The 14,580-nt window shown below is 38.7% G+C and overlaps 1 protein-coding gene across 1 annotated transcript in view; it reads right to left on the reverse strand.

The window, feature by feature from the left end:
- IFT43 (intraflagellar transport 43) overlaps positions 1-14,580 on the reverse strand; it is a 345,957-nt gene that overhangs the window by 27,222 nt on the left and 304,155 nt on the right. Inside the window, exons 5-6 of the mRNA XM_069091931.1 lie at positions 7,273-7,305; positions 6,473-6,519 (exon numbers count right to left, since the gene is read on the reverse strand). Of these exons, the coding sequence (XP_068948032.1) occupies positions 6,473-6,519; positions 7,273-7,305 (80 nt within the window). The remainder of the gene's footprint in view (positions 1-6,472; positions 6,520-7,272; positions 7,306-14,580) is intronic.

A 14,580-nucleotide genomic window follows, 5' to 3' on the forward strand; every position in this document is an offset into this window, starting at 1 on the left:
CAATGACTTATATAAAGGCAGAGATGGGCTGCCTCTGCAAGAAATGGGAACCCCATCGTTAGATGTCTATAAGTAAAGGCTGGAAAACCATCTGTCAAGTGATATTACAGAAGGGAGTCATACTCAGGTACAGGCTGAACTAGCAGGCAGGAGCAGAAGGGGATAGAACACAGGCAAACACAACTAAATGCCAAGTTAAGCAATCCAGTTTGGCTAGAATGCAGAATGCATGGGAGAGAGACACAGATTGTACCTGTGATTTCCCAAAGACTGGGCACTCTCAGATAAGGAAAATCTCTCTACCAATACAAATCAGCACATTCTCTGTCAGTCACAGTCTTGGAAAATTGGAGATTAAAGTGATTGGCCCAGGATCAGACAGTCAGCAGGCAGGACTTGAACCCAATTAGTTCTAAGGCCGTCTTCCTTTCCACGATGGTTCAGTGCACAAAGTGGAGTAACCTGAAATAAAGCTGGAAGGATAGGCTGGAGCCAAACCATGGAAAACGGTAATGAGAGACTAAGTGAAGCTTGTATTTTATCCTAGAAGCAACAGGTAATCACTGAAGATTCATCAACAGGGGAATAACATACATGATCCACTATCCACTGGGAAGACTATTTCAGCTGCTAAAGAGAGGGATGAGAGACTGGAAACAGGGAGATGGTTAGAAGGCTACAGCAATAATCCAGGTGAGAGGTAATTAAGGTCTAGATGAGGATGGTGGCAACGTGAGTAGAGAGAAAGGGAAAGATTCAAGGGGTATTGGAAAAGTAGAATCAACATGACTTAGCAACTAATTTGAGGCAGGAAGGGAGGGCCATTACAGAGAGGGAGACAGAAGGGTCAAAGATGACTATTGTTTTGAGCCTGGGTAATGGTACTATCTAGAGAAACAGAGAAGTTAAGATGAATTTTGATTTTAGCAGGAAAATTATAAGTTTGGTTTTACACATGTTGAGTTTTATTGTAGCCTTCTGGGGGGAGTTTGGGGGGAGCGGAAAAAAGTTAAAAAGTGCACAGCAGAGAACAAAAGAAAACTCACAAGGAAGCAAAGAAAAGATGGACAATTCTCAACACAATGAGTATTATTTATCATATAGGTTTCCTTGAAATGAAAATCTACTGTTACATATTTTGAATCCTCTTTTACGTTCTGCGATGCACATGACATGCTTTTATTTTTTCTAATTTTACATCTAAGTTCCAATATTTAAGTTTATGATATGTTTTTGTTTCTTTATTCTATTCTGTATTTGTGTTCTGGCGTTTGGGTCTAAAATAAAATTTTGAAAAAAAAAACCCAAAACAGAACATGTTGAGTTTGAGATGTCAGCAGAAAATTCCAAGTAGAAATGGCCAACTGAGAGTGTAGATTGATAGACAGTCAGACAGACGGATGGAAGGATGGATGGATGGATGGAGAGAAATAGGTATACATACGCATTTGTATATATACATCTACAAATACACATATACATGTGTGTGTGTGTGTGTGTGTGTGTGGCAGATAGGTGATGATAGAATGTTGGGCCTAGAGTCAGGAAGACTCATCTTCCTGAGTTCATATCTGGCCTTGACACTTACTAGCTGTGTGACTGTGGGCAAGTCCCTTAACTCTTTTTGCCTCAGTTTCCTCATCTGTAAAAATAAGCTAGAAAAGGGAATGGCTACATACATACATACTCACATACATACATATGTACTCATGTGTATGTACATACATACTAGTTTGAGGTTAAACTCCAGCTCTGATATATAGATAGACAGATATAGATATGTCATTTGTATTATTGTGAAAATTGAACAGGTGAGCATAGAAGACCAAGAAAGGTGAAGCTACATAAAGAGAAGAGATATGAGGACAAAGCCATGAAACATCCACATTTAGGGGACAGAAGAAAAATGATGAATCAACAAATGAGGCCAAGAAGGAACGATCAGGCTATCAGGTGAACAGAGAACAAGAAAACATTTATTTCAAGGAAGCCAAGGGACAAGAGAGTGTTTTAGGAGAAGCGGATTGTCAACAGCACCATCTGATACAGACAGGTAAAAGAGGACCACAGAATCATGGGATTGAAAGGAATCCCAGAAGTCATCTAGTATTCTAGTCCAACCTTCACATGATCAGGAATCACCTCTACAACATCCTTGGACAAGTGGTTATCTAGGTTTCACTGTTTTCCAGGTATCTAGTAGTCAGGTTACCTGCCCAATATGTTTGGGTTTTGGGTTGTTGTCTTTTTTATTCCCATCACATCATGTTTCCTCTCCATACCTCAAAATTTCAATGACTCTTAAATTCATGGGTATCCTTTTCTCTCTCTGCTGAAGCAGCTCACAAACCCTCTGTAACAATGGAAACAGAAATTCATCATCCAACCACCCAACTAGCGTTTAGCCTCTTTGAAATTAAATAGGTTGGTTGTGTCCATGTTCTGTCTTGATAGGGTCTGCCAGAATTTTGGTTCAAAAGCACAGAGAACTTTGGAAAACTCACTGCCATTTCTCTGGACCTCAGTTTCTTTACCTGTAAAATGAGGAAGTTAGAGTAGGAGACCTCTGAGGTCCCACCCAATAGAAATCTATGATTTGTAATTCTTCTCTACAATACTATGAGCCATGGTAGCAGCTCTCTCTCTCTCTTTGGTATAAGATATAAGTTAATGTGGTTTCAGAAGAATCATAGAACTTCAAGAGACCCCTGAGTTTACAAATGAGGAAACTCTACAGGAAGGTAGAGAAACCAGAAGGAATGCTGTAATTCAAGATCAAGTATAAATGCCTATCTGTGCCAACAAACAGGAAAAGCTAAAAAATAAATACTAAAATAATAATAAAATCTCAGAAAAAAAGCATCTGGATTCCAATTTTATTTCTACTTTAAATATTCTTTTTTATGAAAAGGCTCCAAAGTGGTTCCTTATGGGAAAAGGACATATATGGGGAAATGGTCAGGGTCTAGAGAAAGCAAGAGAAAGCAAAGCCTAGAGACAGCAAGGCAGAGATGAACCTGGAGAGAAGAAAACTGAGTCTGAGAGAGTGGGGAAGATAGACTCCTACAGATAGCATTTTTCTCATTCCACTGACAGCCTAGCATCTCAGATCTCATCCAGCTTCATTGCTTGGCCATGTTCGGCCACTTTTACCCATTTTCCCTGTTGACACAGACAGAAAATTGAGCAATTACCCTTAAACTCTACTCTTTCAGATCACTCAGATTGCTACACTTACTGAATTAAGCCCCCAAACGCCAAGGGCTAGAAGTAGCTCAACTGGGCCCATCCTTTAGGAATTGAACATTTTTTGGTGGGGCTGGTCATAAGGCTTTATTATTCCTAAGGTTATCAATGTACTTAATCCTGTCAAAACATGTAACCCAGCATGTAAAGAGGCAGAGTTATCCACCTGAATACTATACAAAGGGAGAAGGGTAGTGTCACAGAGGATGGCATGGGGAGCCATCAGAAAGGTGGCCCTTATTTATCCCGAAGCACCCCTGTTTCAGAGTTGTACAAAATTATGCTATATTAGCAATGGCATTGTTAAGCCTGGGAATGATTAGATGGGGTTTTAGCCTGTTTCCAAAGGCTTTCAACTTAAAATAAGATTTGGGGGCTGACAGTTCTTTTATAATCTGCATTAAGCTCACAGATAAAAGATGCAAAATTTAGCTCTCGATTATATATTTTAAGGTTAATTCAAATGAAACTTTTTTTCTTTCTTTTTCTTTTGCAAATTGAGAATTTTTCCCCCTATTTATATGCCTACTAAATTCTCTTCTTTAACATGACAAACTCTACACAAACTTAAGTTGCTGTTAGCCCAGATTTCGTGGTTCCATAAAAGGTGTAAAAGACCCTAAAATTCATCTAGTTAATCTCTTCATTTTCATTTAACAGATGAGGAACCCAAGGCACAGTGATCAAGAGACTGGATCAAGGACAAAGAGCTAGTTAGTAGCAGGGCCTGGCCTAAACACAAAGTGCTAGCCTTTAGAGTCTGGGTTTAAATTCCAGCTCTCACACTTCCTTAAATGAGTGACCATGGGCTAGTCACATTAAGTCTTTGCCGCCTCAGTTTCCTCATCTGTAAAATGGGGGTAATCCCCATAATTTTTCCAAGGATCAAATAAGAAATATATGTAAAAAACACTTTTTAAACCTGAAAATACTATATAACTCTCTGTAATTATTATAGTTAGCTACCCAGAGGCAGCAAGGTGACACAGTAGATAAAGTGCTAGACTTAGAGTTAGGAAGACCTGAGTTCAAATCCAGCCTCAGACCTTTCTTAGCTCAGTTTGCTCATCTATAAAATAGAGAAAATAACCAAAAAAATGAATAAAAAAATAATAGAAAAATTAAATATTAAAATAATAAAATAATAATGAAATAAGATAACTGAAAAGTGCTTTGCAAACCTTAAAGTGCTATATAAATGCTAGATATTATCATAATATTCTAATCACTGCCTTCTATCACTGCCACTGCCAGAGTCTCAATTCCAAGCAAGTTGCTTTAGCGCTCCAGGCCTTGATTCCTAATGCATAAGCTGAAGGGTTTGATTTCGAAGGTCCTTTTGGTGCTAACAGTCTAAGATTCTCGGATATGATGCTATAATGGGGGCAGCAGTTCTTGAATTCCAAGTATGTATAAGCTTTCACATTCAGGAGTTTGGGGTTAGGGATCATGTGAGATAGTTAGTGGAATTCTACCCCCCTTTTTTTTTTGCTTTTTGAAGTGGGGAGGGCAGGGCAGTTGAGGTGAAGTGACTTGCCCAAGGTCACATAGCTAGTAAGTGTTAAGTGTCTGAGGCCAGATTTGAACTCAGGTCCTCCTGACTCCAGGGCTGGTGCTCTATTCACTGTGCCACCTAGCCACCCCGGAATTCTCCCTTTTACCAAGAGATTTGGGGGAAGTGAGATTCTAGGAATCCTAGAAGATGATGGGGAGAAGGTCAGAGAAAGAAAAGCAGCCCTAGGAGTGAAGAAAGGTTTCACAAATCTATGGTGGATGGCATGATCAGCGAACTTGTTTTTCATGCATTTAATTTTTGTTGTGTGTTTCATTAGAAATCTCCTTTCAAAAGTCCATAAAGTAATTTTCTGTGAATTTAATATTGTTTTTTTAAACTTACAGCACTTCCTAGTCTTGAACCCCTAAAAACTACAAGTCAGCTTCTACAATGTTGGCTAAAGCTGTCAGCCTGTTTCCGATGAACCCAGCTAAGAAGGCTCACCCAAAACTCAGAGCGATTTGCAAGGTTTTCAATGCCAATGATCTGTCCTTTTGGGCACTTCCCCTCATCCTGGCTAAAATCTTGGGACTCCTAGATCGTTATAATTCCAAGAGCTAAAGACAGAGTGTAATTGTTAGCTACTACATTTTCCATGCCTATTGTGCTGCTAGTTTCTTAACAACTTCATTAATGTCCTGGCTCAGGATTCTGTCTTGTCAAGCCCTTCAGCTATTTCTCTTGGTTGTTCCTGCTGCTGTCTGGTGACTGGAACAGCAGGTAGGACTACAGCAGAGAGGATGGGCAGATCAGAAACCTGGCTAGAGCCCAGCAGGAATGCACAGCTGCCAGGTCAGTGCAGGCAGAAGACAATTTCACACACATGTTAGGGAAACCAGATTTTGGAAAGTGAATTATAGGGCACCTTATTTAACAGTGTCATAAGGGATTATTAGAAGGGTGGAGAGACTTGGCAAGTGAAAGGGTTTTGGGTGAAGTCATATAGCAAGATCTGGCAACCAGAAGCAGACTTGTCCATAAGGGATGCCAGAAGATCTCTTAACTCAAGTGAATTGGAAATCTAGGAACCATAGGAAGGATCATTAGGACTTGTTCCCAGGTTTTTCCATAGTCCCAGGGCAGGCACTGAACACCTGACCTTTTGGCTTTTTGATCTCACCTGGGGCTTACTTTCTATCCTTTCAGCCCTGGTCCTTGAATCTAAATTAAGACCCTGAAAATGTTAATGTTTTCCCTTTCATTCTTTTTTTAAAAAATGTAAGTAATTAATTTATTTGCTTTTAGTTTACAACATTCAGTTCCACAAGATTTTGAGTTTTTCCCTTTCATTCTGTGCCTCACAAAAGTGACCACCTCTGGATCTTTGAAGAATTTGTATATTGCTTCTTATTGTATGATATAATCTCAATAGATAGAAAAATATAGACAGATTAATGGGTGGATGGATGATGGATGGATGGATGGATGGATAGATAAAAGCTCTCTCTCTGCATATACATATATTGATGTGTATGTGTGTACATGTATATGTGTGTGCATGTGTGCACATATAGAGATCAAATACGTTATTTGCTGGCCAACTCTTCCTTCTTCCCTGATGTCTATTTCACACTTCAGATGCACCTTGGCTATGATTTGGTTTCTTTCTTGCCTTTCCACTGTCATCCAAGGAATAGCTGTAGTAATCCATTTGCCCATAGGGTGACTCACCTCCTCCATCATCAGATCCTTCCATGCTCCGTTGTCTGAGGCGCTGGCTGCTCCCCACCAGGAAAAAAACAAAAACAAAAACAGGAAAAAAAGTTTCAAATACAGAAATGGAAAATGAAAATTCCTACTTTCTCTACTTTTTCTTGTTCCAGTGCCAAATAAGCCAAGAGTTTCTCATCCCCTCTCATCTTCATTTTGATTCCATTTAACAAACCTTTGTTTTGTTTGTACCTAATATTGGTAAGGCATTGTACTAGGTGCTGGGGATACAAAAATGAACTTATCTCTGCCTTCAATTTACATTCTACCTTGAAGGTGAAGTTCACAAAATCAGTCAACTAGTTTTTTATCCTCCACATTTAACTAGGAACACTTTACTTTCAATAACGACCATGGGAGAAGATTTGAGTTGACAAACTATAAAATTAGACTAGAATAGAAACTCTCCTTTAATATGGCAAAAGTAGGGTGCAGGTTCATCATGCCTGTCAGTTTCAATGATGCAGAATATACAGTTTTCATCTTAGTGCCAGGACACACACTTCTAAGGAATAGCCCCACCAATTCCAGGCTCTGCTCTCTTAGTTCCAGAGAACAGCATGAGCCATGGCCCAAGACCAAGATTTGTCCTCTCAACCCCAAAACACAGTCAAATTGACATACACAGTTTCCTAGCATTACAGGTTACATGCTTGAGCCTCTAGTGTTCACTCAACATGGGTGTCTCTAGTTCAAAAATATGCACTGTTGACAAAGGCACTAAGACTCCATTAAATTCTGTAAAAATGTGGAAAACTTACTCTTCTATTTCTTCAGTAACCTTTCTTCCTGACCTGTAAAGATAAGAAAATAAAGGGTTATTAAGATCCAATGGTTTTATATGTCATGGGGGCCGGAGTGTGTGTGTAGCAGGAAGAGGTGTCAGGGAGGTCTAGTCAAAACAGTCACAAGGGACACACTGGTCACTTAAATATGACTTCATTCATGATTTACAAAGTCATCTTGGATGTAAATAAACTCATCTTTCCATTTAAACCTGCCCATCCTTCTGATTTCCATACTTCTATTAATGAGACCACCGTCAATCAACAAACGTTAATTAAGCGCCTATTACCATCTCCCCAATAACCATGGGAAGCATCTTTGACTTCTTCCTTGATCTTGTCCTCTCCACACTCAACTGGTTGCAAAGAACGGTTGATTCTACTTACACAAGAGCCTAGTACATCTGCTTTGTCATCACGCCATCCCATTGTTGCCCTCATCCCTAGTTCAAGGTTTTATCACTTCTTTCTTGGACTGAAAGACAACAGCCTCATAGCTGGTCTCTCTGCTAGAGTCTTGGCCCCTTCTGTTTTATTTTAAACGTGAGTGTCAGGAGAATCTTCCCAATGCATAACTGATTATGTTATCTACATCCCACTCCTGTCACTAAGAATGAAGAATCCCCATCGTGGACAAAATAAAGTCCAAATTCCAAAATCCTTCAAGGACCTTCACAATCTGTTTCTACTCTCTCCTTACTCCCCCTCTTAGAATGCACTCCTTCTTAACAAGAAGAGTATTTTAATATCAGTTACCTAGAACCAACATTATTCACTGTATGATTGCATTTCTCTAAATTCAGTTGTCTTTAGTGCTGCTTTCATTTACATAATTGCAACCAATGTACATAACATTCTTTGGCTTCTACTTTCTTTGCACTGTTTCACTTCATGTAAATCTCTCATTATTTCTCTGAATTCTTCATGTACATTTCTCCTTGTAATGCAGGTATATTACATTTCACTCATATACCACAATTTGTAGTGTATATAGAACTGGTCTCAGAGTCAGGTAAACCAGGGTTCAAGTTCTTAAGCATATATGTGTTATATAACTCTGGGCAACTGACTTAAATCTCTCAGTCTCCCAGGCAATTATCTAATACTACAAGTTGCAGAATGTGTGCAAATTGTTAATAGTAGACGAATTTTCTCACTGGGAATCCCCTATACCACCACTGAAATCAGAGGTATGGACAAAAGCAAATGTGTAAGATATTGGTGCATACCTATTTTCTGCCAAGTTGCTCTCCAGGTTTTCTGGCAATTCATATAAAGTCTTTGCCAGTAATTTGTGTTCTCAATTTTAGCAAATACTAGGTCACTGGGATGCTATACTCATACATTCTGTTATCTATTTTTTAATCAGTACCAAAGAATTGTGATAATTATTGCTTTATAATATAATCTGATCTCTAGTAATCTGATAATTAGATAATCTCCATTTCCGTATTTTGTTCCCCTTTCCCCTTAAAACTCATGACTTTATATTTCTTCATATGAATTTTTATATTTTCTCTATTACTTCAAAGTTTCTCCCTTGGTGATATGACTGACATAGTATTAAATATGTAGGTTAATTTTATGTAGTAACATCATTTTTATTATACTGGCAGGGTCTAGCCATGAATATTGAACATCCCTCCAATTATCTCTAACATCTCTTTCTTGATTTCTATAAAGACTTTTATAGTTTGGTAGGTTAACTTCCACACAGTTTTATCTACTTTGTACTTATTTTAAATGTAATTTTTCTATCTTTTCTCCTATTAGTAACAAAAATGCTTATTATTTTCTGGATATTTTATTTATTGCTACTTGGATGAAGCAATTGTTGTGATTAGTTTATTTTGCTGGATAAAGAGTTTTCTAAATAAACTATCATATCATCTTGCAAACATGGATAATTTTGCCTCCTCTTTGTCAATGTTTGTTCTCTTAATTTCCTTCTCTTGTCTTATGGTCATAGCTAGCAGTTATAGCAATGTGTCAAATAATACTAGCTCTAGATTTGAAATAAATGCTGATCATATTAGGGAAAAGTCCTTTGATACATCTGTTTGTAAGTGGTTTTTTTTTGTATTAATATAATCACATCGTTTTTGTTCTAGTTGTTTATATGATTAATTGTGCTAATAATTTTACTAATGTTGAACCATGACTGCATTCCTGATACATATATCTAACTGGATCATAATGAATATAGCTAGGTCCCAATGAGTACGAACAATGAATCCTTTGGCATTTTGCAAATTCACACTGCATTTTCCATTGGGCTAGAACCAATGATCATATTCTACATAATTATAACTTCAAACAATGTGGATTTGAAGATGTGTGACCTCTTGAATTATTTGTCAAACTAATCGGGAACCTAGCTGTAATTTTTTTTTAAAGATTGCTAAAGTTGGTATTTCTGCTTCAAGTCACCCAGGTTCAGAACCTCAGGTTCACCCTTGGTTCTTCGCTCTTCCTCACTCTACATATCTGGTCAGTTGTCAAATTTCATTAATTCTACCTCCACAACATTTCTACCATACACCCCCTTCTCCCAAACAGCCACCACTCTAAGTCAGGTCCTCATCAATCTCCTATTGGACTTCTTCAATCTCCATCTGCTAATCTATTCTTCTATCTATTTTGCAATAGCCTTCTCATGGAGTTCTCTAGCTAAGTCTCTCCCTACTCTAATCTGTCCTTCACGCAGCTACAAAAGTGATTCTTCCTAAAGTGTAAATCCAACCATCTCATTCTTTTACTCAATATATCCCACTGGCTCCCTATTACGTCTAGAATCAAATATGGACTCCTCTTTTTGACATTCAAAGTGCTCTACAACCTGGTCTCAACCTATCTTTCCAGTCTTAATTCTTATTTCTTCCCTTTGTATACACCAAAGTCTAGTCAAACTGACTTTGCTGTTCTGTACACATGATACTCCATTTTTCATCTTTGTTTCTTTATATGGCTGACCCCATGCTTGAAATACAATCTCTTCAACCTTGCTGAGAAAAAATATCTCATTTCCTTCAAGTATAGTTCATATACCAACTACATGAAGCCCTTCTGAATAAAGCAATTATTAAGCATTCACTTATTAAGTAATCATTAATTATTAAGTGTCAAGGATGTGCTGAGCAGTAGGGACAGAATTCTAAGCAAACAAGGCAATCCCTTTCTCAGGAAACTTACTTTCTCATAGGAAAAACAACACAGAAGGAGGTACTCAAAATTAGGCAGTACAGTGGGGAAGGGGAAGGTGATTGCACAGCATGGTGAAGAGAAGGCCAGGAAGTGCCATAGAGGACTAGTCCTTGGAAGGGGAAGGTGATGAGCAGGAGGACCCAGGGATGAAGTCCAAGGCTCTAATGGGATGCAGATGGGGATGATGCTGGAGAGTAGTCAGTCTGGGGAAGAGATGGTAGGGAATTCTCTCTCCATCTGCTAACACCTCCCTCCCCGAATTTCTTCTATCTATATTGTGTGTGTGTATTTGCTTTTTGGAAGGGGGGAAGAAGGGCAATTGGGGCTAAATAACTTACCCAAGGTCACACGGCTAGTAAGGGTTAAGTGTCTTAGGTCATATTTGAACTCAGGTCCTCCTGATTCCAGGGCTGGTGCTCTATTCACTGCTTCACCTAGCCGACCCTATTTTGTATGTTTTATGGATATGCACCTGTTGCTGCCCAGAGACAGACTTTATGCGTCTCCAGGAGAGGGACTATTTCCCTTTTAGTTCTATATCGCCAGCACTTTGCACAGTGCCTAAATTTTGTTTAAATTAGTATTCATTTGTCATATTTGTCTTTATCTGCTTTTTGATCTGCTTTGGCCTCCTTGGTTTGTCTACCAAGTCAATATTTATCTCAAAAAAGAGTTTGGCAGAATGTCTTCTTGCTCTGTTATTGAGAATAATTTATGTAACCTGGACATTAAATATTTCTTTAACCTGGATTTGGAGTCAGAGAACCTGAGTTCAACACAAGTTACAGCCCTGTGTGGTCTTGGGCAAATCACTTAATCACTGTGGGCTTTAGTCTCCTCATCTGTAAAATTAGAGGGACTCACGAGGTGACCTTTAAGGCTCCTCTCAGTCTTAAATCTTATATAAAGATCTTATTAAAAAAATCTTATATTCTTAAATTAAATAACCTATGACTCTAAGAATTCACTTGTAGAAACCCCTAGACCAGAATTTTTTCCCCTTTGATAGTTCAATTATTGCTTGTTTGATTTCTCTTTTTTAAACTGAGTTGCTTTGCTACTTTGAGAATTTTACATTTTTAATATATTTAACCATATTCTTTTAATTTCTCAGCTTTATTGGCACATAATTTAATTCTGATGATTTTTTCTCTAATAGTTGTGAATTCATCAAGTTCATTTTTCTTGTCAATTTAGTTTCCTCTTTTATTTATTAAATTATTCAATGGCTCATTGATTTTGTTAGTTTCTATTATTCCCTCAATTAGCCTTTCAAAAAATTCAGTGCAATAATAATTTTGTTTCAATTTCTCCTTTGATTTTCTAAATTTCTCCTTTTGCTTTTATCTTGACAGGATTGATTTACTGATTCTATTCTAGTGTTTTTTTAATTATATGGTCAATTCATTCGTCCTCTTCATTTAATTAACATGCCTCAAAGTAGAGGATGGTAGAATAGTAGAATGGAGAGCAGAAAGGGCTGGCCTCAAAGACATTAAGGCCCAGCTGGGTTCAAGTCCTGACTCTGACATGATACCCATTTGATCCTGGGCAAGTCACAACTTCACAATGCTCTGGTTACAGAGAAGGTGCCAACTGGCATCAGTAGAGGAAGTTCCCTACCCCCAGAAGTCCCTCAGTCAATGAAATCACCGATCCATGCCCTATCTCTACTCCTGTGTTTTCAAACCTTCTCTGTAATTTATAGTCTCAGACAGCTGTCAGGGGCATTAAGGGGAAAAGTCATGTATGTGCCAAAGGTATGCCAAAGGCAGTACTGCAGTTAAGTTTTTCTTGACATCCACTATTCTGTTACTCCTTCTCTAACTGTATTTTCTCCTTCTAAACCAGTGCTAAATCCCTTAAGTTTATTTTGGCTATGCCAATTTGATCCCAGCTGTTTGTCATAAATCCTTCCCTTCATCCTTCAGTCTGAACGGCCCTTTACAAGAAATATTAATTTGGCTCTTCCCACTCCCTGCTCTTTTTTCCTTAACATCTAATAATCCCTTCTCCCTTTGAAAGGCTTTGCATATAGACATGCTCTCTTAATTGGCTTGACAATTTTCGCATGGTTAGACACTTGCCCCCTCCTTACCCAGCCTAGAGAATGGGATTTTGGATCACCCCCTCTACTCCCACCCCAACTCCTTTATTTCCCATTTTGCTGGAAAGACCTTCATCTGTGGAGCCCCAAATCCCAGAAACACTGATTCATTCATGAAGGAAACAGTATGTTGTGATTTCAGTTCAATGTCAAAGCATTCTCTGGAATCACCAGATCCTCTCTGTGGCCCTCAGGTCCTCAACTCACAAAAAAAAATATAACATAGGTCACAAGCTCATAGATTTATAGCCAAAAGGGGCCTCAGAAAGGCCATTTAGTCCGCAGGCTCCCCTCATTTTATGGATGAGGAAACCAAGGCACAGAGGAATTAAATGACTTGTTCGAGGTCACAACAGTAGTAAGTGGCAGAGCAAGAATTTGAACCCAGGCCCTCTGGCTCCGAGCTCTGGCCCTGAAGTCAAGAAGACTTCACATTCATGAATTCAAATCTGTCATCAGACACTTAACTAGCTGGGTTACCCTGGACAAGTCACTTAACCCTGTCTGCCTCAGTTTCCTCATCTGTAAAATGAGCTGGAGAAGGAAATCACAAACTACTCCAGTATCTTTGCCAAGAAAACCCCAAATAGGGTCACAAACAGTGGGATATAAATGAAACGACTGAACAACAAAAACCTCTAAGCTCCATGTCTATTAATCTAACAACTACTTCCAGTTGACTCCGTCCATGCCTCATTTCTTTCTACGCTCAATTCAAGGCTTTGTTTCAGATTCTCCCCTTCCCAATTCTCCAACCTCCCTCTTTAAATGACATTTATCTGTGACCATCCATTCAATTCCTCTCCTTCTACCCTCTTCCATCCTATCTTCGTTTGCTTCTTTTTTGTGCTTCTCTAAGTGCTGTTTTTGTTTTCTCAGTGGTCCAAAGACAAAGGGAAAGGTTTTTTTTTTTAAATTGTCCCTCTAATCTCCCTGTTCCTTTCTCTTTCTCTCCCTCCTTTCTTTTCTCTCTTTCTACCTCTCCCTCCCTCTCTTATTAATTTTCTTCTTCTTCTTCTTCTTCTTCTTCTTCTTCTTCTTCTTCTTCTTCTTCTTCTTCTTCTTCTTCTTCTTCTTCTTCTTCTTCTTCTTCTCCTCCTCCTCCTCCTCCTCCTCCTCCTCCTCCTCCTCCTCCTCCTTCCTCTTTTTTCTTCTACCCCCTCCACCCCATCCTATCTCACTCAGGTCTGAAGTCTGTTTTTCTGACCTGGGCCAGTCTGCTCACAGCCTAGTGACCTTCTGCTCCTAGGGGCTCACCATATTGGTGCTGGACTTATCATGGTCACCTGATCAGCATTAGTATTACTGTAGCTCAAAACTCCCAATCCACCAGTCTCAGCCTCCCCAGGATTAGGGACTACAGGTGTGCAACGCCACATTCAGCTTTATATTTCTTAAGGTTTTTTGCTTTTGCTTTGTTTTGCATGTCAAATTCCCTGCTTACCTCAGGCTTTTTCAGGAGGAATGGTTCTAATTCCTCCCTTTTGCAAAAAAAAAATCACCTTTTCTCACTGATGATCAAGGAGTGAAAATGACATCCTTTTGGGTCCAGCACAAATGCCACTTTGTCCATGAAGCTTTCTGGAATGCCCCGAGATGGAAAAGATTTCTCTCTCATTTAATCTCATAGCATCATAATATTTTGCTAACACACTTATCATGTTCTAATTTGTATTGCAGTTATCTATGCAATCTTATCTCTAGGACCTACTAGACTACAAATTCCTTGAAGGCAGGGACCATGTCTTATTTCTTATTACATCTCCCCCACGACTTGGCACAGCACATCCAAAAATGCTTACTGAATGAATCATCATTTTATAGAAGATAACACTGAGGCATAGTAAAGCTAAATAAGTTTTTCAGGGTGAGGTCTGGTTAGCAATAAATCTAACATTAGAAACCAAATCTCCCAAGTTTCAACTTAGGTATTGAAACATCTGTGTGATGATATGACATGTACAAATATTATC

The sequence above is a fragment of the Petaurus breviceps genome, unplaced genomic scaffold (genome assembly GCF_028583685.1).
Source record: "Petaurus breviceps papuanus isolate PSGF00001 unplaced genomic scaffold, PetGlider_PUasm1.0 189, whole genome shotgun sequence".
Lineage (NCBI taxonomy): Eukaryota > Metazoa > Chordata > Mammalia > Diprotodontia > Petauridae > Petaurus > Petaurus breviceps.